The 24,266-nt window shown below is 55.6% G+C and overlaps 9 protein-coding genes across 9 annotated transcripts; 6 read left to right on the forward strand and 3 right to left on the reverse strand.

Moving 5' to 3' along the window:
• Positions 1 to 2,127: 2,127 nt before the first annotated feature.
• N657DRAFT_449601 (uncharacterized protein) lies at positions 2,128 to 3,217 on the forward strand. The gene is made up of 3 exons (XM_062787437.1): positions 2,128 to 2,571; positions 2,654 to 2,680; positions 2,734 to 3,217. The coding sequence occupies exons 1-3, from the start codon at positions 2,276 to 2,278 to the stop codon at positions 2,897 to 2,899; spliced, it is 489 nt and encodes a 162-aa protein (XP_062646937.1). The 5' UTR covers positions 2,128 to 2,275; the 3' UTR covers positions 2,900 to 3,217.
• A 680-nt stretch (positions 3,218 to 3,897) lies between these two features.
• On the reverse strand, positions 3,898 to 6,759 carry N657DRAFT_634365 (Pkinase-domain-containing protein; the record flags this gene model as incomplete). The annotated part of the gene is made up of 4 exons (XM_062791277.1): positions 3,898 to 4,307; positions 4,375 to 4,474; positions 4,537 to 6,559; positions 6,749 to 6,759. 4 exons carry the CDS (start codon positions 6,757 to 6,759, stop codon positions 3,898 to 3,900), a joined length of 2,544 nt encoding a protein of 847 aa, XP_062646938.1.
• On the forward strand, positions 6,591 to 7,260 carry N657DRAFT_449604 (uncharacterized protein). The gene has a single exon (XM_062787438.1). The coding sequence runs from the start codon at positions 6,886 to 6,888 to the stop codon at positions 7,225 to 7,227; it is 342 nt and encodes a 113-aa protein (XP_062646939.1). The 5' UTR covers positions 6,591 to 6,885; the 3' UTR covers positions 7,228 to 7,260.
• A 1,553-nt stretch (positions 7,261 to 8,813) lies between these two features.
• On the reverse strand, positions 8,814 to 10,869 carry N657DRAFT_681302 (glycyl-tRNA synthetase; the record flags this gene model as incomplete). Its single annotated transcript, XM_062796371.1, has 2 exons — positions 8,814 to 9,212; positions 9,271 to 10,869. The coding sequence occupies 2 exons, from the start codon at positions 10,867 to 10,869 to the stop codon at positions 8,814 to 8,816; spliced, it is 1,998 nt and encodes a 665-aa protein (XP_062646940.1).
• Positions 10,870 to 11,933: 1,064 nt separating this feature from the next.
• N657DRAFT_656466 (Brix-domain-containing protein) lies at positions 11,934 to 13,417 on the forward strand (the record flags this gene model as incomplete). The annotated part of the gene is made up of 5 exons (XM_062794704.1): positions 11,934 to 12,567; positions 12,612 to 12,695; positions 12,747 to 12,922; positions 12,976 to 13,237; positions 13,293 to 13,417. 5 exons carry the CDS (start codon positions 11,934 to 11,936, stop codon positions 13,415 to 13,417), a joined length of 1,281 nt encoding a protein of 426 aa, XP_062646941.1.
• Positions 13,418 to 15,643: 2,226 nt separating this feature from the next.
• N657DRAFT_645908 (glycosyltransferase family 71 protein) lies at positions 15,644 to 18,226 on the forward strand. The gene has a single exon (XM_062793028.1). It carries the CDS (start codon positions 16,049 to 16,051, stop codon positions 17,840 to 17,842), a length of 1,794 nt encoding a protein of 597 aa, XP_062646942.1. The 5' UTR covers positions 15,644 to 16,048; the 3' UTR covers positions 17,843 to 18,226.
• Positions 18,227 to 18,907: 681 nt separating this feature from the next.
• N657DRAFT_574524 (NAD(P)-binding protein) lies at positions 18,908 to 20,267 on the forward strand (the record flags this gene model as incomplete). The annotated part of the gene is made up of 2 exons (XM_062789032.1): positions 18,908 to 19,029; positions 19,103 to 20,267. Coding segments are annotated over 2 exons (1,287 nt in total), but the record flags the coding sequence as incomplete, so codon positions are not given.
• A 220-nt stretch (positions 20,268 to 20,487) lies between these two features.
• On the reverse strand, positions 20,488 to 21,652 carry N657DRAFT_449721 (uncharacterized protein). The gene has a single exon (XM_062787439.1). It carries the CDS (start codon positions 21,377 to 21,379, stop codon positions 20,708 to 20,710), a length of 672 nt encoding a protein of 223 aa, XP_062646944.1. The 5' UTR covers positions 21,380 to 21,652; the 3' UTR covers positions 20,488 to 20,707.
• Positions 21,653 to 22,791: 1,139 nt separating this feature from the next.
• Positions 22,792 to 24,083, forward strand: N657DRAFT_573889 (S-adenosyl-L-methionine-dependent methyltransferase; the record flags this gene model as incomplete). Its single annotated transcript, XM_062788996.1, has 2 exons — positions 22,792 to 22,997; positions 23,066 to 24,083. The coding sequence occupies 2 exons, from the start codon at positions 22,792 to 22,794 to the stop codon at positions 24,081 to 24,083; spliced, it is 1,224 nt and encodes a 407-aa protein (XP_062646945.1).
• Between the last annotated feature and the right edge of the window lie 183 nt (positions 24,084 to 24,266).

Genomic DNA, 24,266 nt, shown 5'->3' on the forward strand with positions numbered 1-24,266 from the left:
TGTCTCAAGGAAAAGAGCAACGAAGCACAAGGCGATCATCTGCCAAAGCACTGGGGATGCGGGAGAGAAGTGGAAAAGCAGAGAGGACCTGGGACCTTGGAAGTCGTCGAGATGTGGAGGGTCAAGATGAAACACCGTTTTTAGGGGGTTGACATGTCCGGAAGTTACCAGGTGCGTATTATACTTGTATAATACTTAACTTGTATAATACTTAACTTGTATAATACTTAACTTGTATAGTTAATACTTAACTTGTATAATACTTACAGCACAGTTCAGCACTTGAACAACTGTTAGTGCGGTTCTACGGACAGGGTCCGCACTACGCTTTAAGAAATCTTCCCCCTCAACAACCATTTACTCACCTTCAGTCTAGAAAATTTGACATATGGTAAAACGCTTGCAAACCTCAGTCGAATATTCTTTATTGCGCAAAGATCGGCCGTTGTAGCGTTGAGTCTGGAGTCCTGGAAGGGCCGTGGTTGTCTCAGTCAGGCCCTAACAATCATTCCACGGTGGCCTGTATTGGTAATGTACGCTAGGGCCATTTCCCTGCAGTCGCTTTCCAGTTGTCGAGAAGCACGAAAGCTGCACCTTTCCAAGCTCTCTCCTGCTCCCAGTTCTCAGCTGTGCCGTTGCCCGCTCCAAAAGCCGCACTGACAACTTGGAAGTGACGGGAATCTCACCAACTGCTGTGCCTCAGCCCCAAGTTTTGAGTTGCTCCCTTGCTTCGACGCAATGTCCATCCAAGAAGGCAACGTCATTGCATGAAGCGATCCCCATCGCTTCGCCTGAGGTGTCCTCCCTTTCAAGTCCTCTGCGCAAAATATAAGAGACCAGGCAGTGGCATACGCTAGAGGCACCCAACAAGGGATGCAAACTTTCCACATTCCATATCCCAACATCGGGCAACTCCTGTAGAGATCCATCGACGCTGTTTGTAAGCTCGCTGACTCGCACCCGTCGGTCCCTGTGCCGGAGAAAAGTCATAGACATCTCCATCAAACACAGCAACAGAAAAAGAAACAGGTCTCGCAATGCTGCAGTTGCAGCGTACAACCTGCATGGGAAAACCGCGCCCTGGTTTTGTGGCACTTTTCCCTCGAGCCCACCCCTGGCCGATCTCCCTTCGATCGCCATGATGGCATTCTGAACCGGCTGAGGCTTCATCCAAGTCCTCGCAGCCGTGACTATTTCTAACAGCGCTCCCCTCCATCTCCATGGAGCTGGCAACCGGTTTTCATTTCATTGCTATATATACACGTTGAATTGAAAACTTACAGCTGCCGAGCAAACCGAGCGATTCTCCAAGATGCTTTTGGACGGCGAAGCCATGTAACTACTCGATCTTTGACCATGTTGGCCGCCACGTCCCAGTTTATCAGCTCAGCTACTCCGTACCGAGGCACGACATGCAACAACGAGGCTTGACAGCCACACAAGACTTCAAACGGCCCAACCTCGCCTCTTGCTCTTAATTGGCCCAGCAGTGACTGGATTCAGGGGCTCAGCATGGCATGTCAACTTTCCATCTACACTCTACCTTCTTGCCGCGCCAATGACGAGCTGTCGTCGTCTTTCTCGCCAAACCGACATACATAGTAAAGAGCGGCGACCGTCTCCGACTGCATGCCCGAGCCGTCGTTGATCAGGCATAAATGACTTCGTCGAGTTAGGTCACATCACGAGCTGTCGTTGCCGGATTGGACACCACGCCAATCAACGCCGCACTGGCTGACCACAAAGGGGTCTGCTCGAATTCTGAAACGTAGCGTCGACCTGCCCCCGTCTGTGGTTCGATACCCCCACACACCCTCTGCGTCCCCGGCCAACCAAGGCGGCCTACCCCCTGCCTCCGGTTAAGGAAGGCCCTGGTCCACCCTCCCGAACCGCTGTCCGAGTGGCCCGTCTTGTGCAGATCTTCAAGCCAAGGAATGTTCGAAAGAACGATTCCTAACTTATCCGTATCAAATACCATTGACTACGGAGAGGGGGGTCAGCTTTATTCACACTACAGTGAGTGCCGCGCAAGCCTGGCACTAACATGCGCTCTACATGTAGTGTGAATCGACGATGAGCAGGCTGAATCAGGCCGTCCTTCCCCATGCCCTCCGATCTCCCGATGTTGGTTCTGCACTACCCAGGATTCTCTGTCGGGAGAAACTTATCACCACCCCGTCGATGAATCAAAAACGTGTGGAAGCTATTCCAAGCTCGAACTTCCAAACTCAGTGCTTAGAGATACTAGCATGTCACGCTACTTCTCGAATATGTGATGGGTAACCAGATTGTCCCGACGGCTATGGATATGAAGCATTCTGATCTGGCCCGGGACTGCAACCCTGACGTTTGGGAACAACGACCCAACCAGGTGGACAAGCCTTCGGGATTGACAGCCGGTCCCAGTCTTCTCGGTCGACAGCCGATCCCCAGTGATCCGGGCGCTCAGGAACCAAACCTGCCCATCACCAATGCTTGCCCTTTGTTGCGTAATATGATGTGCCTAATGGACTCTGGTCCCTTCCGCCGCTCAAAAGAGGTCTCAGCAGGTGTCGCCCCGTCGACCTGCAGGTAGGGAGCTGCTCGTGGACACGTCCATGGCCCCATTGTTAAGGATCCTTTGGTCCGTCGCTAATCCTACCGCTTTCCCCAGCAGTAGGAACTCTAGGGACGTTTACACGTATATGTCCTCGTCAGCCGCTTCGCCTTGCCAGAAACTGATCGTATTCGCAGGCTTCACCAGACTGAAACAGTCAACACTCCTCTCTTCACCTACTCAACCCTTTGTTCCCACATCATACGTGTCCCAACTCCACTCTTCTTCCCCCAGCACTCCACATCAACGACTGTGATACAACCATCCGCCTCACCACCATACTCGCGACATCATATCCAATGAGGAGAAGGCATGAACCCGCGAGACACACCCATGGCATGAAACACACTGCGCAAGCGGCCACGCACAAGTGAACATATTGGTATGACGACGCAACCGTCCGACTGCGGCCCAGAACTCCCTTCCCATCAAGAACCTCGAAAGGACCAGAAACACAGTACATTAACCTCGCTACCTAGGCAGTCCATGCTCTCCAAAAAGTGGCAGTCGCCGAGCAGTACCGCCGGTTCTGCCATGACTGAGCTTTCATTCCCATTCAGCCGGTCACTGCCACACGACCCCCTGAGATCTCATCTATTCAAAACGCCCATCAACATCAACATCATAAAGACACTTGGGGTAGAGTAAACTTAACACAGAAAACAAGCTAAATGTCTATTTTCCTTCCCTGTCATAGAGACACTACAGGGGAACGAACTACATCAAACCACCCAACGCCAGCTTCCCTAGACGCATCTAAAAGTAGCGAACCAGGTGCCCTAAGATGGCCACAGAGAAGGAGGGGAAAGCCTCCAACTCAGGAGATGTATGAGCAAGATATTTATGGCACCGTAAAAGCAGCTAACGTTACCCTGAAATGAAAAGGAAGCAAGATTGATACATGCCCCGAAAAGGAAAACCAGGCAGAACAGGAATTGTATGGTAGCATATAGGCTGACTGCTTTGCCTTTCTTAAGGTATCCTCCCTTTTCGCAATCCACCCAGCCAGCAAGGCAAATTCAGTCAATCCGTCAATCAGTCAACCCTCCTCTCCTCCGTCCCAACCCGCTTGCCCATTCCCACTTTGCGCTCCCCCTCCAAGAAAGAGACAACATCCAAAACATCGCACTGGATTGTATGGTCCCACAGTTCTTTTCACACATCGCTCGCTTCATTCCGCCTGGCCATATTAAAATCGACGTGTCGAATCAACCAAACGTCGGTATCATCACTATCAGCCCAACCCACCTTCCTCCCCCTCATCACTCTCCTGACTGCTCCCTCCCATATTCATCCCATGTTTATTTCGCAACCCTCTTGAACGCCAACAGATCCGCCAAACTAGCCAGCGGACAACCATGCTTCAAAAAGTCATGATTGAGCAGCTCCTGCGCCGACGCGCGGCTCTTGACGTCGACGCACAAGCAAACGCTCAAGAACGCCTTGAGCTCCTTGCTGAGTTTCTCGGGCTTCTTGAGCCGCGGCGTGCCGTTGGTCGCAATCAGATACAGCGCCTTGAGCGGCTCCTCGTTGAGGTACGGCGGCTCCGACTCGATCATCTCGATGGCCATTATGCCGAGCGACCAGATGTCCACCTTGGGCCCGTACTCCTTCTGCTTGACCACCTCGGGTGCCATCCAGTACGGCGTGCCAACCATAGTGGCTCGCTTCGACTTGGTCTCCGTCAGCTTGGCGCAGAAGCCAAAATCGGCTATCGGGTGGGTTAGCAGATTATTCTGTGATGAAACTGAGAGAGACGGAGGAGAGACGAGACGCACTGATTTTGACATTTCCGCGGGCGTCCAGCAGGACGTTGTCGCTCTTGATGTCACGATGGATGATGTTCTGCGAGTGCAGATGCTCAAGACCTTGGCATGTCTAACCAGGGAGTTGTTAGCTTGCCCGCTAGACGAAGTTGGGACACAATACTATCTACGTACCTCGAGGCAGATGGTGGAAATTTGCTCCTCCGTGATGACGGGGTTGTTCTCAATGACATCCGTCAGAGCGCCACCCTCCATGTACTCCATGACCACCCAAAGCTCCTTGTCGTTGTCCATCAGGAAGGCATCCAAGAAGTTGACAATGTTGGCGTGCTTGTTCTCCCGCATAACCAGGATCTCGTTGACAATCAGTTCCTTGCGCGGCTGATGGGCGAGATCCATCTGCTTAATCGCCACGCGGTCGCTGCTGCGTGTCTTGAGCTGGCTCATGGGAGCCCCAGGCCTTGAACCCACAACCTTGGCAACATAGACCGAGCCGGATGCACCCTGGCCAATCTTCTTCTGCTTCGCGTAGAGCCTGTTGGGGTCGTCCTTGGAGACAACCTCCCTCAGCTTGGCCATCACCTCGCTCTCCGACATTGTCGACATGCGCACGTCATGCTTGCGCTCCGACGGCGCGGGTTTGGCAGTCAGGGCAGCTTCTGCAGCCTTGACGGCCTCCGAGTTCCCGCCGGGCTTGGAGACATTCAGGGGCTTCACAGGCGCCGGCAGGCGAGACTGTGGTTGCGCTTGAGGCTGACCGTTTTGAGGCCGTGCTGGCGCTCCGTTGGGGTACCGAGCAGTGGTTGAAGAGCCGGTGGTCTGGTCTGGCCGAGGAGTCCTCTGCGCCTGGGCTGGGGGCTCGCGCGTCGAGGTAGAGCTGGATTGCTGGGCGAGAGGTGGGCGAGATGGGGATGAAGAACTGGCCGGCGGAGCAGGCGCCGGTCGTTGGGCCCTGACGGACTGAGCCTGAGGAGTAGGCGCCTTAGGAGCTGCGCGAGTTGGGTTATACCGGTCAGCGGGAATTGGCGAACCAATATAACCGCCCCCAATCTCTTGTTGAGCAAGCGGAACTTTTGTCTTGGGGAGTGACGCATTGTAAGCCTCGAGCTCACGACGCTCCCGCTCCTCCCGTTCCGCCCGTTGCCGTTCCAGTTCCCGGGCACGCTGCTCCTCCCGCATTCGGTCTGCCGAAATGTAGTTGGGGGAAACGCCCTGCAGTTGCTGCACCTGCGGGGACGGTTGTTCTACTCGGGGCGGCGGTGTGGCAAGCGGCTGCGGTGACGGGGTGGTGGTGTAGGATGCAGGGCTTCGTTGGATGGGCTTCACCTGTCGGGGGGGTGCGACCGAGGTGCCGCTCGGGTAGCCGTACTGGTCCTTCTGGATTGTGTTTTGTGGTGCCATAGGCATGGGGCTGCCATACGGATCGGCGTTGTTCTCTGCGCGCTTCGTCATGTCGGAGTAGAAATCAAGCACTTCAAAGACAGCCTGGGGATTCTTCTCCACATCTTCCCTGGTGATGGCGGACGAGTTGAGCAGCCTGGTCCACTCCTCTGGCAAACCTGTGAACTGCCCCGTCTGGGGGTTGAAGCCAACATGGACTGCGTGGGAGAAGTTGGAGGGGTTGCTAACGCCGCCTGGGCAGCGAGCATAAATGCAGTCGATCCACTCGTACAGCTCGTCATCCGTCTTGACGCAGATGCGTAGGGATCTCACACCGTTGTCGTCGTCGCCAGGCGGGCCAGGGTACGAATTCGTTAAGGTCCTCCGGATCTCAAAGACGGGGTCGCCATTGTCGTCAGGGACGCGATCGACGCTGAGGACATCGGAAAGCTGAATCTTGTATAGCCACTTGCCGTTCTCGTTCTTGTGAAAATCGAGATTGTCCTGGCGGAGGATGAGGTATCTGCTCTTCCATTGCTGGAAGGGATTCTTGCTGGGCAGGCCGACATAGCCTTGCTTGATGACGGCAACGCCGCCGGAGCCGTTGAAATTGTTGGACCCTTGCCGAGAGATTGGGAGGGGTATGGTCGATCCGCTATAGGTCGATCCGCTGTGGGTACTCGATATCGGCGAGGAAATGCTCAGGTTGGACATGCTGTTCGTGAGGCTCACATTTGGCATAAGGCCGAGGCGAGGCTTGTCTGTGGGCGGCCGGGGCGCCGGGCCGGGATTCATGAACTGCTCGTTCGAGTAGACGCTGGCAGGGACGACAGGTCAGCATCTAGCTCGATGGTTACGGGATCTTCATCAATATGATCGAACAAGTCCACGGCTAGTTTGGAAAACTCGCGGATTCGCGCTCCCTGTAGCAGCTGTGATCGTCCAGAATGCTGGGGCTCGGTAGGCTGGAAGATGGTGGCTACTAAGTCTTCGGGGCGGCACATACCTTCTAGACATTTTGGCTGCGTCGTCGAAGCTCAAATACTAGACAAAATAGATTGATGCTAAAGGTCGGTAGGACGGAGGACCGGTGGCTTGCGGACCTGTAGGGCAATACCTGAGATCAAACGGGATGCGCTGTCGATGCTGCGGGCGCAAAGACGAAGCCGGCAACGACGCCGCCGTCTCGACGGTCTGTGGGCAATTCGAGATCAATCAGTCGTACGGAGGTGCAATGACCAGCAGTCGGTTCAAGGTCGCACGCACAGCTGGCCGGAGCGCGGGAGCACCATAAGAAGAGTTCGAAGGAGAAAGAGCTCGGGAACACAGGCCCGGCGGGTTGTCGTTGGAAGTGGGTCGGTCGCCTTCCGAAGGAGTCCGGGGGTGGCGGTCAGTCAGATGGCTGCCAGGTCGGAACTCGGGGTATGGTCACTATGGTGTCATGCGCTGTATTGGGCCGCAGAAATGGAATCGGCAGGAGGTTAAATCTCTTGATAAGAGATGGCCGGCTTCGCCTGTTTGTGTTGTGAAGCAAGCGAAGGGAAGTGCCCGTCACCGAACGTGGGTGGGCGTGTGTGATGAGGTTGACAAAGGGGATGGTTTGCTTAAGGGAGGTCGGTGCCTGTGGAGATGTTGAGAATAGAAAGGGTTGGGTGCAACAATGGCTCGACTTCCATTCACAGGGAGGGGTAAATAGCCCGTCAGCCAGACCCACTCACATTACAGTACTTCACCTGAAGGTCAGAACTTTGAGAGGACACCTGCATGGTGCCCCAACGCAATACGTTTTGGCTGCAAAGACCTGGGCAGATGTTTCTTATTCAAGGCTAATAAAGGAGAGACATTTGAGTATCCTTCATGAGCTTCGAGACACAGCTTACTAATGGACATAATGGCTCTGAGCGTCTTCAATGACCACAGTGGGGTGGCTTGCTTGAGATGGACGCCAGTGCCTGGCCGTTATGGAATGGACATTCTCTGTGTTGAGGCTTTTGGCTACCTGGCGTAACACTTAGTTCAACTCTTTGGTTTTCAAGCATGTAGCAACTCTGTCAATGGGAACAATAGGAGCTCATATCAGGGCTAAAAGACGAAAATGCTTTGTGATCTCTTAACATGTGCCGAAATTATGTGGGCAACGCCGCTTCTTTCCCCTGAAAGGTGGGGCAAGGTGAGGCTGCAGTTCCAAACCAAGGCTAGGTAATTGAACCATGTGCTGCTAGCGTTAACTACCGTAACAAGAAGAGGCAGGTGAAATATCACTATTCTGTTGCCCGTCTCGTGTCAACACAATATTCGCTTTTGGCAATATCACATTCATTCTTCAGATCTCTGTGCTATTGTCCTACAGGAATTTTGAATCTCCTCTGTCGTGCCCTTCAAGATTTACTTTGCAATATCAAAGCCTTACTTCGCTACTGAGCGACGGGAGCCCATCATAATCGGTGGTAAGGATGGCTTCCGCCCCAATGGTCCTTCAGCCTCGATCCTCAACTTGCATATCCATTGCACTCTGAATCTACTAGGTAAATGTAGGTAATTGAGACCGCCTACCTCAACAAATAACTGATGCAAGAATCCAACAAGCTCAAAGGCCTCGTCTTCAACCATCCAAGGGGTTAAGCCATATATTCCTGCACCGATCAGCAAGCCCGATCATGCAACAAGCATGCTGCAGTGTATCCGGCGTCACGACCTTCCATTTTTGCCTGGCCGAGAACGCGTTTCAGGTGAGTAGATCCTCTCGAGATCTCAGTGTTTCAGGCAGCCGGGCACTTAGTCTACTTGACTCTACCGCATCTCGCTGCATCGGATGAGGGTCACGATGCGATGCGGATGTAGTGTACCTGAACGTTTTCCGAATCAGTAGGAATTGTATATACGAGAAGACTCGAGAGCCGCATTGATGCGTCGAGGCCATCATCAACCTGTGTGCTCGCGAAACCTGCCAATGGCCATTGCAATACGGTCTTGAATGACTTCTATTGTGAATCATGCCCGAGACGGTTCAGACAATGCGCGCTCGCATCGAGGAACAAACAAGACCACTCTTAACCCTCCTGACACTGCTTTTAACGAACAGGAACCTCGACATCCTGCTGGCCCTCAAAGAGAGGCAGCTCTGACTCGATGTCCTTCCACGTCTTGGAGCCCTCGACAAGCGCCTTGATAGCCTCGATGATCTTGTCCTCTTCGGCGCGCACCTGTCGGGTGCTGTCACGCTCTCTGAGCGTGATGGTGCCGTCCTTGACGGTTTGGAAGTCGACCGTGATGCCGAACGGCGTGCCCAGCTCGTCGTTTCTGCTATACCGCTTGCCGATGCTGGCCGACGAGTCGTCCACACGGCTCGAGAGGCCAGCAGATCTGAGCTTCTGCGAGAGCTTGCGCACCGCAGGCGCGAAATCTTTGTGCGACGATAAGGGCACGATCAGGACCTTTGTCGGCGCGACCGCGGGAGGGAAGGACAGCACCTGAGGAAGGAGTGTTAGTATCGTACAAGCCTTGTGCGTCGAGAAGGGATCAACTTACGCCACGCGCTTCGTCACCGCCCTCGCTTGCTCGGGTCCAATAATTGTGCTCAATAAGCGAGTACAAGATCCGGCCAATACCAAATGACGGCTCGATGACGTTGGGTGTGTATTCCCGGATGTTCTCAACGCGCTTCTGCCACTTGATGGCCAGGAGGTCTTTGCTGATTTCCACCTTGCCATCGCCGACGCCCGGGACGCTGATAGCCACCTTTCCATTCTCCTCCATCTCCTTGGCAAGCTTGCCGCGCTCTTCTTGTGTGGTGGCCATGATGGCGGCCTCGACAGCCCTGCCATCCTTCTTGTAAAAGGGACCAAACTTCTTCCTCTCGATCTCAATCTCCCACTCTTCAATAACCCGGGGCTCATCCAGGCGCTGCCGTACAATAAGGGGCGCCCCGGTCTTCTTGGCATGGACAGACAGATCATAGGCACTTCGGTCGGCGCAACCAACGCACTCGACCCAGCCACTCGAGGTAAGAAGCTCGGCATCCCAGCAGTCGCAGGCGTAGTGGGCCATTTCGTTGGCCATGTGTTGCCTGAAGCGAATCTTGGTCTGGTCAATACCGATCTTCTTCAAGAAGAGGTGAATGCGGGCCAGGAAGTAGCCCAGGGTCTCGTTGTCGACAAGACCATCCCTCACAGCTTGGCCAATGGCCATACTTTTTGTGGTTGTCTTGCCAGAGAGCTGAGTGTGGCGGTCAAGAAGCTCGAGCTCGATGTTTTCGACCTCATGGAACCGGTGGTGCTTCTTGTGGCCCTCGGGGTCGACAAAGTGCTCGATCTCAGCCATCAAGAACTCGCGGACACGGAGCAGACCGGCCCTAGGGGAGATCTCGTTCCGGTAAGATTTGCCAATCGAGGCAGACGCAAAGGGCATCTGACCAGTATTGAACTCGAGGAGCTTGGCAAAGTTGAGGAACTGGCCTTGCGCAGTCTCGGGCCGAAGGTAGCCTGGGAGGTTGCTGCTGGGGCCAATCGACGTCTGGAACATGAGGTTGAACGATACCGGAGGGCTGGGCTGCACGCCCGTGGCGGGATTCTTGAGATCGTACTTCTTGATGAGCTCGCCGAGCTGCTCGCCATCGTAGTTATCAATCTGCGCCAACACCTCCTCGTACTCCTTGACCACCGCATCGTCCAGCTTAACGGCCTCGTGGCTCTTGGACTTCTTCTTTTTCTTCTTAGGGTCCTCCTCCTTCTCCTCCACCTGCTGGCCGCGGGCCTCCTTGTCGCCCTTTAGCCGCGACTCGAGGACGTCTTCCACAAAGTGGTCGGCACGGAGGATCTCGCCATTCTTGGGGTCCTTGCACATCCAGTCCGCAAACTTGTCGACATGGCCGCTGGTCTTGAGAACATCGTGGGGTGTCAGTACGGTGCAGTCAACCTCGAGCATATCCTCCTCGAGGATGAAGTGCTTGCGCCAAAGGTCAATAATGTTCGCCTGCAGAGCGCAGCCGGGCGGGCCATAGTCGTAGAGGCCAGACACGCCGCCGTATATCTCGAACGAGGGAGTGTAGAACATGCGCCGACGCAGTAGGGACTCGAGAGCCGCCTTGTCGAGGGGCTCGCCCTTGAGAGTGGTTGCGGTCGTGGTCATCTTGGGCTGGTTTTTCTTGGGTTTGTACTTTGCGAAAGCGTAGGTGCGCGGGGCAGAAGGAGCGAAGGCTGTAAAAGTGCGGACTGGAAACAAGACCCTCAGGGTCGAAACTTTACGGATGTTGAGCGCAATACCAGCGAGTGGTGAGAGGGAGGGAGGGGCACGCAGAAAAGGCTTCATGAATTGGAACAAGTGGTTGTTTTGGCCCAACCAAGTGACTCACGGCCCTTTCTTCTCGACAGATCCTCTTTTTTCGCCCGAGTTCAGGCCCGGGACCTGCTTGCTGCAGAAATTGAGGGGAACTCTGCATTTCGCCTCCACTCACCATGCAAAGGACACGCGCCAGTACCGGAGATTCAATTAGCCGCTATAGCTGCCCCGCGCTCAGGGGCCTGACCTTCAATGAGGGGCAGTTTGACCCTGGTCGGCGCCTGCTGGGGGGTGACCCGGTACGGCACTTTACAGTTCAACCCTCGTTCGTTTGTTAGCGTGGAACTATAGACAGGGGCCCACCCACGCACTCAAGATCTTCCCTTTCCACAGTTATCAACTTCACTTTCAACGCAAGAAAATGAGCTTACAGATAAGCTCACAATGATTTCTCAGTTAACATTGTTTATGTTGCACTGAAGTAGGACGTTCGGGCGTTGGGTTTGGAATCTTAGTTCGATAAGTCAGGCGCTAACGAACAAACAAAGGGGGAACTGTAAAGTCCTCCCTGGAATGATTGTTAGCGTCTGACTCTGCTGACCAGTGTCCTCCACGTATGTCCAAATAAACGCCAGAACGACCTATTTTAATGCAACAAAATTTGGGCTTGCTGGTGAGATGACTGTGACCTTCTCTCAATCCTCAATTTTGGTCGAAATCGAGTTGGTGGCTGGTTGAAATGGAAGATATTGAAAGAAGTGGTGGAACCCTGTCCGTGGTTCCGCGCTAACAATCATTCAAGGGCTGTAGTGTACGGCATGGACAAACTCGGTCTGGGCTGAGTTTTAAGAAAAATTTGGAGATTTCGATATCAGCAATTGCGATAACAGCTGCACCGCAAACAATCAACGACGATGGGTTCAGGCAGGGGATCGTCTGGGCCATCATTGTCCCTCAAGACGTCTAACAAACTTAAACGTAAACAGCTCTACGTCCAACAGAAGAAGGCCACCGGGAAGGCCCGCCACGAAGAGCGACATCGACGACGCAAGGAAGAGGCCAAGGACCCGGAATTGAGGAGGAAGCGGCTCGAACAGAATCAACCTTTGACCCTCGATAAAAAGAGGATATGGGACGATGTCGATGATGATAGCCTTGGGACTGTGGTGGATGTCGCTCAGTTGAAGCTCCGGCGTCTGCAGGAGGCCGAGGCCGCATCAGCAGCGGAAGAGGATGCGGTGATGGAGGAAGCCGTTGAGAAGGACGATGATGTCGACAGCATGCTTGGATCCGACGACGATGGGAACGAAGACCAAGATGAGGAAGAACGCCGGGCGAAGGCTCAAAGGGAGCGGGCACAAAGGCAACCCAGCATCGCTCCGTCGACAGTGTCCACGAACCTCGACATCACACCGGATTCTTTGGCTAGCCAGTTCAGGTATCTATTCAGCGACGAACCACCGGTGATGCCCAAAATTCTGGTTACTACCGGGCTCAATGGGACGATTCACAAGGAGGCGCAAGAGATCGCCTCTGTTTTCCCCAATGGTGAGTCTGCCCAAATGTGAAAGTTTCACGCGAATTGCTCACAGGCCGGTTAGCCACCTACATCCCACGCAGTGCACATCGGTATGGTCACAAGTACAGCGTGCGGGAGATTGCAAAATTCGCGAAGAGTCAGTCCACCCGTCCATATGGTCCTCCAATGATCGCTGACACTCGTCAAGACCGCGCGTACACGGCATTACTGGTGGTGCATGAAGACCAGAAGAGGCCAAGCCAGCTCAGTATTTGCCATCTGAACGGAGAGGATGCGCCACCTGGTCCGACGCTCACCTACACTATCCGGAACTACCAGCCGGGGAAGGTCATCCCTGGGCACGGCAATGCCACCAACCACTACGTACGAAATGTCTCTTCAATCTTCACACCCCTCCACTGCTGACCAAGACATAGCCGGAACTCCTCCTTAACGGCTTCAAGACTCCGCTGGGCCTGCTGGCGGCCAAGTCGATGAACACTTTGTTCCCCCCGAAGCCTGAGTTGCAAGGCCGGCAGGTTTTGACCCTGCACAATCAGCGCGATTACATCTTCTTCCGCCGCCACCGGTACGTCTTTCGGGAGGCTCGGCCGACCGAGAAGAACGTCGTGGGTGCGGATGGCAAGGAGATGGAGGGTGTCAAGGGGATCCGCGCCGGCCTGCAGGAGATTGGTCCGAGTAAGTCGCACATGTCCGGCTGGCGATGAGAAGAGAAGAGACTGACCTTTTGAAGGAATGACCCTGAAGCTCCGCAGAGTGGACAAGGGCATAGGACGGGCTGGCAGCGAGGGCGAGGATGCGCTGAAGTGGGAGTGGAAGGCAAAAATGGAGAAGAAGCGGACACGCTTCAACCTATAAGGAGAAGAATTGTGATACCCGAAACCAAGTTGCACAGAGGAACAGTAATCCGTTGTTGGTCTGATCCTGGTGTCGAGCCCATTTACGTACTTCCAGGGCCAAGGGAGGATACCTCTAGGTAGGGATCTGTCTCAGGCTCGAAGAAGTAGATCACAACCTAGGCCATCTCTTTCCTCGACTTAAGGGGTATAACAAATACATCCAACACCCAAAGACGGAGCCACGCGACGGCGCACATTTTCCCTTCATGGGCATCGCTTGTTTCCTTAATTTCACCCTAAGTATGAACCAGTGAGTACCCTCCCACACAGTCATCACTACGCCCCAGTCCACCTACCATTCTCACCCACAACAAAACCCAGGCAAGAACAACACGTACGCGGCAAACTCTCCCAGCCGGCCTCTACAAGGCACTCTCCCCACCACAACAACCACGCAAGTCTCGACGTACGCCGCGAACGGTACAGTACCCGAAACACACACGCCCCGAGCTTACGCCAAGATGAAATTTGAGGAACAATTGCGCCACATCTGAGCTGACGATCGCGAGCGCGGCCCCGCCATTCGGCTAGCGGGGCCGAGCCAGCCAGCCCAGCCCAACCGCAAGACGGGCCCCTGGGATCGCAGGGAAGGGGGTATACGACATAGCCGACAGAGGAGGGCCGGAGAGATGGGGTGCCTGATTTCAGTAGCAAGGAGAGAGCTGCACTGCATGCTGCTTGTGGCGGAGCCGAGATTCTAAACTGGGTAAGGTGTTGAGGAAAGGGTGCTGGTAAGGGAGGTCATTCTAGGAGGACTTTGGGTTAATTGGTAGTAGCTGTGTGGTGGGGTGGTAGTGATAGTGGGGCTGGCGAAGCAGGGGAGAGGCGTAGTAGGATCAACAGCAAGGATGGGGAAGAGTATCGTCTGGGATACGAAGGATGGATCTGTAGGCGACGGAGTTTGTGTTTCGACTCTTGGGATGAGGCGATGCACGAAAAGGTCAGGTGCAAGTTTGGGGGATAACGTTGAGAGACATAAGCGAGGTACAAGGCGCGGGACATGGAGGAATGGACGGGGGAGGGTAAGCCAGTTGCAGAGAGAATAAAAGCCACCAAGGGACGAATGGCCATCTAGAGCAACCATAAAGCGAGTGAGTCTCTGGGGATAAGCCGGTAAAGTTGTCACCCTACTGTTGGACCATGGAAGCGAGCCCATCACGTCTCCCATCCACCAGGCGATTCGGTGCGCACGGCCTTTATATACCGCTCGCACGATACGCAATTCCAGTCTCGCATGACAGCCGCTCCCATCTATTTGGCTGAGTTTGAGATGGTGTTCCGCCACTTTTGGGGGCCGGCCACCGCAAGCCAGCCGACCTCGCACGTTCGTTTCTCCCGCGGCATAAAACCCGCTCTGGTTCTCGTAGATAGCTACCTGCCTTGAGGTAAATTTTATTTGCTCAATTGATCTGCTGTCGAGGTCAAGGGGAACTCTATTCGGCCTGTTATGCTGGAACCTGCTGTTCGGGCCGCTGCGATTGATGGAGGACAAATTTGTTGAACTCTCTTTCTGAGCTTACGTCTAACATTGAGCCCTGGTTGATGGGTACGTCAAGCCTCTCGCACAACGAAGTTCAGATCTCGGGTCTCAGGTCAGGCCGCATCAGGATCTCTCTGGTCAATCTGTCGGATCTGAAGGCTCGAAAGGTCCTTGATGTCCCAGATAAGGCATCGGCCAAGTGTCAATAGCCATACCAACATTAGGCTGCAATTGCGTGGGGTCCAACTGGCTGCCAAAGTTGGGGCCCAGAACTCTGAAGAGGCCGCCTGTCGAGTGATGGATGACACGGCCAGAGTCCAACGGCAAGCTTGAGCTTGCACCAGCACTGCACCTCACAGGGCTTATCGAATAGTTGCATTTCCGCTCGATTGCTTGCTAGTCCCACGTCAGTGGAATGCGATAGGGTTCGAGAGGGGAATCAGTTGTCCGTACGGAGGTACGGAGTATTCCATACTCAAGGGGAACTCGAAGGGGAAAGATCTCGGCTTGGGATGCCGAGTAGAGGACAAGTGCGGATCTTACCGCAAGTGGGTATCGTCAACCAGATTTTCGAGATTTCGCACTCTATGTAAGATGATTGGTTGGAAAACAAGAAGCTGGCGCCACTTGGCGCCCACAGTCCAGATATGTTAATTATCTTTGCCCCTAACGAGAGTCCAGGATCTGTCTGATCATAACGGCTTGGCTCGATCCAACCGCCAATTGTTTAACTTGATTCTCAAATGATGTCCGTTGGCCGTCAGAATGCTGACATGACATGTGAGGGAAAAGGAGTACGTAGGTTTAAAGTCTTGGCGCCCTGGCATTGAATCCTTTCGCCGCCGTTCTCGTTCCCCAGTTCCCGCGCCCCTACATCGCCGGAAACAAACCCAATGTTGGACCCCGAGACAGCGACATGTTATTACCCGCTGCATCCCGCGAGAGGCCATAGAACAGCGACACGGCAAGCCCGGCAGTCGTCCTGACAAACTGACCGATGCAATAGCGCCGCCGAGCGCCTGTCGCGCGCGATTCCGACTTGTCGCTTGCCCGCCACATTACGCCCGAAACCTGGCCACAGGGCGACCCTGGGCCAGGTCGAGCGATCTAATGCTGAGAAAATTCCTCTTCGGTGGGAAGCCGAGGGGGAGAGCGGCCATTCTCATGCTTCCTCTATTCACCACACTGCTCTACCTCCTCGTGCGCTCGCGCGTCTACGATCCCCCACCCCGTGCGCCATACCATGTCGCGAGCAACATCCGCAACACCTCCAGCGACTGGTGGATCGAGTTTTTTATGCGCCTCGAGAATACTCGCGTAGTGGCGGCTCCCACCGAAATCAATGGCTCAGCGCCCAACGACAATTGGACGCCCGACACCTCCATCGTGCGCTCAGACCTCCTGGTGCTGAACGCAACCGACGAGGCCAAGTTTCGCGAGTCGCACGCGTCCTTCGTGCGCCAGCTCCCTCAGTTCGCCAGTCATCTTCCCTACGATGCCGGCACCACGGGCATCGTGTCGACAGCCGGCGCGCGCAACTTCGGGCAGGCCATCTCCATGGTGCTGATGGCGCGGCAGGCTGGCTCGCGCCTCCCGATACAGATCGTCGTCGACTCGAACTCGCCATGGGTGGAATCGGTGTGCGCCGAGACACTCCCCCGCTACAACGCCTCTTGCCTCTTTCTGGAGGACCTGTGGGCGGGCTTACACCACCAGGTCGTGCCAAAGCTGCACCGCTTTCAGTGGAAGTTCATCTCCATCATAGCCTCGCCGTTCCAGAACGTGCTTTTCCTCGACGCCGATTCGCTGCCCGTGCGCAGTCCTGACCATCTCTTCACGCGCGAGCCCTTCATCTCGGCCGGCTTCATCACCTGGCCCGACTATTGGGTGTCCCAGGTTGCGCCGGCGTTCTACAAGATCGCTGGTGATATCAAGGTCCCGTCGATTGCCTCGCGCGCGAGCTCCGAGAGCGGCATCATGATATACGACAAGGCGCGCCACGCTGATACCCTCCTCCTGGCCGCCTACTACAACTACAATGGGCCGGACCACTACTATTCCATGCTAAACCAACACGGTCCTGGGGAAGGGGACAAGGAGACGTTCTTCCAAGCTGCGCTGGTGTTGGACGCGCTGCGGAGGAAGGGGGTATACCGGCAGCCAACCGCATGGATGAAACAGGGCATCGGCCTGAAGAAGGGATACTGGGACGTCAAGACGATGCCCAAGTCGCACGGGCGGACTGTCAAGGGCAACTGGAGGGGCATGTTCATGCAGCAAATGGACCCGTCGGAGGACTACCGCACTGTCATGGCCGCCATCGAGAAGGCCAAGAATGACGAAGTTCATGACAAAGCCAACGACGAATCCGAGAGCAACCCCGCGGCCAGGGCGAGACGAAGCACCGCGCATTCAAGGCGGCAAAAGGTCTCCAAATTCGAGCATAAACCCAACGTCAAACAAAGACGAGCAGGACATAAGCCCGGCCCCAAACAAAATCAAGACGCCGGGGAGGACGAGACGGTTCCCAACGACAGCACCCTCACAGAGTCCCATATATCCCGCTTCCTCACCGACTCGGCCTTCCTCGACACGGCGGGTCGCCTGCCGCTCGAGCACGACCCCCACCACTACATGTTCTTCCACCATAACGGCGTCAAGCCGGACCTGACGGCCGTGCTTGACGAAGCGGCAGAAGTCCTCGCAACTGACGAGGAGGAACACTATGTGCGCATGTGGGGGGACCCGGGTTGGATCATCGACCGCTACGGCCGCGACATTGAAAAGGTGCTGTGGCACGATTCGATAGAGATATACTGCCAGGAGCAGCTGGCGCGCTTTGAGAGACTGCGCAAGGTATGCAAGAAGATGCGCGAGATTTACGAACAGGTGCATAATGCATAGGGTGTATAGGCCAACAGGGGATATTTCGCAGCGAATTTGATGACCATTTCTTTGTCAGATATTTCATGCCTTTTTTTTTTTTTTTTTGGGTTTCCAGCGAGCTTCCAGGAAATCGAAGGGACAGGATAAGCTCCCAGGGGTGTTATCATAGAGAGGCTGGCTGGTGTGGATAGCACTGTCTATACAAAGGATTTTCTGGGAAATTTGGCGCAAAGCTGGAGGCTTTTTCTACACTCTCCCTGATGGCAGGGGTGACAGGATACCTCTGATGCTCTTGGGTAAAGATTCGCGGATGTTTGCGTGTTATTAGACAAGGAAGTGGGGTGCTCGTATTGGTGGGGATCCAAAGCAGAAGAGAAGAATTGAAGGGCGCATTCTTCATCCCATCTTCCTCATCACGGCTCGCGGCGCAACCAAGGTACAGAACCAGCAACGGGGGCCAAGTGAAGGTCGGACAAGCTGAACTCTGCCTAATACCAGGTCCTTAAGGTATGTCAGCTTGAGACACACTCCGTCTTCCAGCAGACCTGGGGTGGCGCTCCTTCCCAGTTTTTGTTGCGCAACTTATTTCTGTCGCTGCCCTCTCATCAAGCTCCCATTTCCGCTCGTTTCCTCTTTTGGCCCTCCTTCCGCGTCGAGTGTGCATTGCCATGCTTGGACATGGTGCCATCTCGGGACACTCGGTGCATCGATGCCATCTGGCTCTTAGAGTACTTGTACTTGTACAGTCCGAGTCCTCGGATTGAAAAAGGTATGGGAGAAGTCAAAGTTCCTTTCATTTCGAGTAAGAAGGCCCATTTCAACTGATTACATCGCCTCCTTTAGAGGACCGCTCGTTTCGACCAACCTGAGCTGGCCTGCCTCGGCCTCCGCAGAGCGATGCACCATCGAATTCAGTTCAAGGTTCTATTCGACTCTCTCTGCTTTGCGTAGGAGCCATGACCATTTCAAACCGGGCAGAGTCGCCGATCGGTCCTGTCAACGGTGAGTGTGTCTAGGAATCGTGCTCAAAACGGTCCATGGTGCTGAGCTCGATTGGTGCGTTCATATCCAGGCTTCCGCCACAGGAACAGCTTCTTCGAGGACTATGGCATCTGGAGAGAGGCCCCGGTGCTTATTGGCACCACCAAGTTTGAGCCCCTGCCTGAAGTCAAGAACATCATGGTGACGGGGGGCGCGGGCTTCATGTATGTCGTCGGCGGCTTTGATACAGCATGACTCCTACATGCCGAGTTACATAAAGTGACTGACTATGGCCAGAGCATGCTGGCTCGTCCGGCACCTCACGCTCACCTACCCGCACGCGTACAACATCATCTCGTTTGACAAGCTGGACTACTGCGCTTCCCTCAACAACACGCGCGTGCTCAACGACCGGCGCAACTTCACTTTCTACCAGGGCGACGTGACCAACCCGTCCGAGGTGCTTGCCTGCCTGGAGCGGCACAGCATCGACACCGTCTTCCACTTCGCGGCGCAGTCGCACGTCGACCTGAGCTTCGGCAATTCGTACACGTTCACGCACACCAACGTGTACGGCACGCACGTGCTGCTCGAGAGCGCCAAGAAGGTCGGCACAGTCAACCGCTTCATCCACGTGTCGACCGACGAGGTGTACGGCGAGGTGGCACGGGGCGACGACGACCGGCTGGAGTCGAGCATCCTAGCCCCGACCAACCCCTACGCGGCCAGCAAGGCGGCGGCCGAGATGCTGGTCCACTCGTACCAAAAGAGCTTCAAGCTGCCCGCCATCATCGTGCGCAGCAACAACGTCTATGGCCCGCACCAGTACCCGGAGAAGATCATACCCAAATTCACCTGCCTCCTCGCGCGCAACAAGCCCGTCGTGCTACACGGCGACGGCTCGAACCAGCGGCGATACTTGTATGCGGCCGACGCCGCCGACGCCTTCGACACGATCCTGCACCGCGGCCAGCCGGGGCAGACCTACAACGTCGGCTCCGCCGACGAGATCAGCAACCTCGCACTGTGCAGGAAGCTGCTCGCCGAGATAGGCATCGCCCCTGTCACCGTCCCAAAAAGAAACAACGCGGACGGCGCCAGCACCACCACAGAAGAAGAAGAAGAGTTGTTCGCCCGCTGGGTCAAGTACACGCACGATAGGCCGTTCAACGACCAGCGTTATGCGATTGACTCGGGGAAACTGAAAAGGCTGGGCTGGGTGCAGAAGACCGGGTTTGAAGAGGGGTTGAGGGTCACGGTGGAATGGTATCGGCGGTTTGGAGAGAGGTGGTGGGGGGATATTGGGAAGGTGCTGAGCCCGTTTCCGGTGGTGACGGCGGCGGGGACCGTGGAGGGTGACGAGGAGTTTGTGTGGGATCATCCGCCGCCGCCGAGGGAGCGGGATGGGAAATGGATGGGGAGGGAAGGGGGAAATGGGGAAGTGAATGGCAAAGGATGCTAGGGCTGGAATTGGGGTGTCGACTGGCGTGAGATTCATGATGAGGAGAGGAGATGCAGGGGTGTTTCGAGGAGAGCGCCTTTGTGCGTGGAAATTGGCTATGTTAAGGTGGGAGACACCGAATATTGGGAATAGGAGACTAAGTATCTTGCGCAAAGTTTCGATAGGGCGCCGTGCGTCCAGGTAAAACGCCCTAGTGTGCAAGGCACTGCATGTATTGTACACACATGGCTCGTACATTGGACGTCAGGCGACGTCCATTGACCCGACTGAGCGGTTGGTGGCGCTGATCAGACAAGCTTGTCAGGTGCGTTAGCTTGTCACCCTTGGGTTGACTGACGTGCTGCTGTTCCCAAGAAAATTGCTTGCTTGCATTTCTTTTCCACAGAGTGCATCCGTGCCTCCGATGTCACCGGAGCCGTCGGGGGATGGGGCAGTGGTTCTCAGGAGAGTGACCGCTTTGCCGGCTCTGGAAGCTGGGCAGCCTCTCTGAGCTTCTCTTGGTGTGGTCGGAAGTACGAGGTCCATTCCGTTGTGGAGTGAGTCGACTGTTGATGGATGACATCTTGGCTGCGCAGTTTGATCCCTCTGTACGGAGTCCATGGTCGACAGAGTTCGGTACTGGGCCGGAACAAAGAGCTTTCATCCGCTTGGGTTCCGTTTCTCACCTTGCTCCACATTACCTGCATGCACAAGGAAACATCGATTGGGGAATCAGTCATGCGCTCTGGGCCCGGTTCCCAGCTCCGTAGGAAGGGTAGATTTTTGCTGGTTGACTGCGTTTGTCGTGGCAGTTCGCAGTTGGACACCCACGCCGGCAGCTCACCAATCCCGGGAATTCGGCCTCCCCAGCATTCACCGTACCCCTTCGAGGAGTGTCCGCCATTTCCGCCCCAATGGTCGGGGACGGGGCCATGCTCCACCGCAGCCAACGAATGCCATGACCGTCGTTCCCAAGCTGCTGGCTGACCACAGACAGCTTCCAGTGGCGCAGTGTTTGCGCTCGGCATTCCGTACCCACGCTGTCGGGTCGAGTCGACTCTGCTGGGCTTGACATGAGCCCGGCCCAGTTTATTATCACAGCCAACCACGGGACGGCTGTAATTAATCATCATCTCGAAGCGATTTCGAAGGCGTATCTCTTTTTTTTTTTCCAAGCCATTCTAGTCCTGGCCTCCCGCAGCCCCTCGGATTCTGGCTTTAGCCCATTGCAGTGGCTGCCCCGCTTTTTGTGGTCCAGAGCCTTTGTTTCTACCACGAATTGGTGAAGCGGCTTCGTTAGGTGCCGTGTTGGCGCCGTCTCACCGGTTTGAGGGGGTCAGCCACCCCGAGAGAAATCGGGGGTTTGGAAGACGAGAGCACTGATGAGCAGAGATATCATGCGCCGTACGCTCTCGGCATCGCGCTCGCTGATGCAGGACTCGGCCTTTTTGTGTCACTGACTTGCTGTTTATGTCTGCCAGACAGTGCAGTGGTTTGTCATTTGGAACCCACTGCGAGGGATTTCGGCTCCCGCATTCTTGCATGCCATTCTCCGGTAGGTATCTTAGCAAGGGAGCTCCGATGTCTTCCAGCGCAACACGCCGGCGTCAATAATCGGAGTTCTGGTTCGGCCGAGAAGGCGGGCGACAGGTATAGTTGTGACAGACAACAGTGGGAAATGGTAGATACCAGACCAAAGGCGTGCGACTTGCCATGTGAGTTGCATTTCAGTTTCGGACTTTCGTTCATGTCGAGTTCAGGGTCACCAGCCGGGACGAAGTACTGTACGGATCCATACTTGGGGAAGGAGAGCCCCACCTCAGGTACCTCTTGGCGTCTCCGCAGGTCACGTACCTCCTGGACTGGTGGGGCTTTGGCAGCGGCCAAGAGCAGCCTGGAAGGTCCTCAAAGCAGCCCTGTCCTCTGTGCCCTGGCGCCGGCGCCGGCCACGCGCCGTCTAGCTGCTTTGTCGTTAGTCTGGGACGGCCTGCACTATTAATTGCGCGCCGAGCCAGAGCTCCTCCCGTTTGCTCCGTCGTGCACGTCCATCGGCTCTTCTCCCCTTCACATAGACAATGAGAAAGTGACGGATCCGGGCATTGGGATTAGGCCAGCGATCTAGGACGGCAACGATTCACGGAGCGGCCCCTGCGCCGATCTCCAACCACGCCCGCCTCGCCATCCTTGGCTTCAACTCCATTTTGAGGCGACAATCCCCGGCAGACTCACGACAGCGCGCTTCCTGGTCCGCGGCCAGAGCCTATCGACATCAGAACTCGATCGGCAGCATCACGGAAAACTTAAGCCTTACTCGCATGCATTACCATCACTTCGGCTGAACAGAACGTCTGCGGATAGTCTAATGGGGAACAAGCGGCGCCCAACCGCCAATCCTAGAGTTATAGGGTGTCCGCCAGAATAGGAAGCAATGGGCTCGGGGCAATCAGGGTACTGCTGCGCAATACGGGAGACACCATCGAGGGAACACTTACCCAACCGACCGCCATACGCAAACACAGATCCCATCAAGGCCGACGATAGCTATATGTCTCCAGAGGTTCGTGCAATGCTAGCACAGGGGATTGAGGAAACAGGTTTAGAGGTGGACGAAGACGGCGACGACGAGGCGGACACGGCAGCTGAGGGAGACGGTTACTCCCGGTCCGTCTACGCCATGAGCATGTATCCCCGCGGCCTGCCCACTCACCAGGTCGAGAGCCCATACGAAAACGGGCACGACTCGGCGACGATGTGAGCTTGCCTCTCCTACTGTCGTTGTGTTGAGATGGGAGAATACGCAGGTACTGACCGGCATCCAGTGACTCGGCTCGAACACTGTATGCCGAGGATTTCGATTTTGTCGTGGAACACGGGCGGCAATACTGCGGAGACTACTTCCTGCCCATCGACCAGACGGAGCAGACACGCCAATATGTCATCCACCAGGTCTTCCTGAAGGTCTTTGACCTCGAGCTGACCACGGTTCCGCTCGAGAACCCCCGCTACATTCTTGACATTGGCACCGGCATAGGGGAATGGGCTATCGGCATGGCCGAGAAGTACCCGCAGTGCGAAGTGTTCGGCACCGACATTGCGCCCATCCAGCCCACACACCAGGTTCCCTTCAACATTGAGTTCCACATCGAGAACGCCGAGGAGGAATGGATCCGCCCCGCAAACACGGTCGATCTGGTGCACTTCCGCAACATGGAAGGCGCCTTCTCCAAATGGCCCTTCGTCTACAGCCAAGCCTTCGCATGCCTCAAACCGGGCGGCTGGATTGAGGTGGTTGATTGGGAAGACTTGTTCGCCGACAGGAACTACCTGTCCTTTTTCCCGGAGGGCTCGGCGCCGCGCATCCTGATCAACGCAGTGCTCGAGGCCGCGGCGCTTGCCGGCAAGCCGCACGACTCGCGGCACCTCCTGGGTGGGGACATGCTGATGAAGGCGGGCTTCGTCGACGTGCAGGAGACGGTTTACGACCTGGGCATCGGGTCGCGCGAGAACAGCAGCTACGGCAAGTTCTGGCTCTTCTCCATCGTCACGGGCATCGAGGCCCTGTGCCTGCGCCTGCTGACAAAGTATCTGGGGTGGGACGCCGACGAGGTGCGCGACCTGTGCGACAAGGTGGCCCGCGAGACGAGGATGGTGGCCGACGACCCGGCGCGCGTCGACTCATTTGTGATTAAGCTGCGCGTCGTCGTCGCCAGAAAGCCGACGGTGCCCGGGCAGTGGTCCGCCAGGACGCTGAATGAGAGTGCCGAGGTGACGGGGTACAATAGTGGGGATGAGAGCACCATTGGAGGGAGGACCATCCGGTCTGAGGAGACGGCATGAAATGACGAATGAAGATTGGGTAAATACTGTGGCTTTTACTGCCCGCAGGGACGAATGGGGTCAGTGAGAAGGGGGTATTTGTCGAGGCTGAATGTGGGTGTAGGGGGGGGGGTGGGATTATTACACAATACAGCGGTTTGTGGCTGTTTTTGTCATTCTTTGGGCGTTGTAGATACCCGACTA

Source organism: Parathielavia appendiculata, assembly GCF_033297405.1.
Source record: "Parathielavia appendiculata strain CBS 731.68 unplaced genomic scaffold N657scaffold_7, whole genome shotgun sequence".
Taxonomy (NCBI): Eukaryota; Fungi; Ascomycota; class Sordariomycetes; order Sordariales; family Chaetomiaceae; genus Parathielavia; species Parathielavia appendiculata.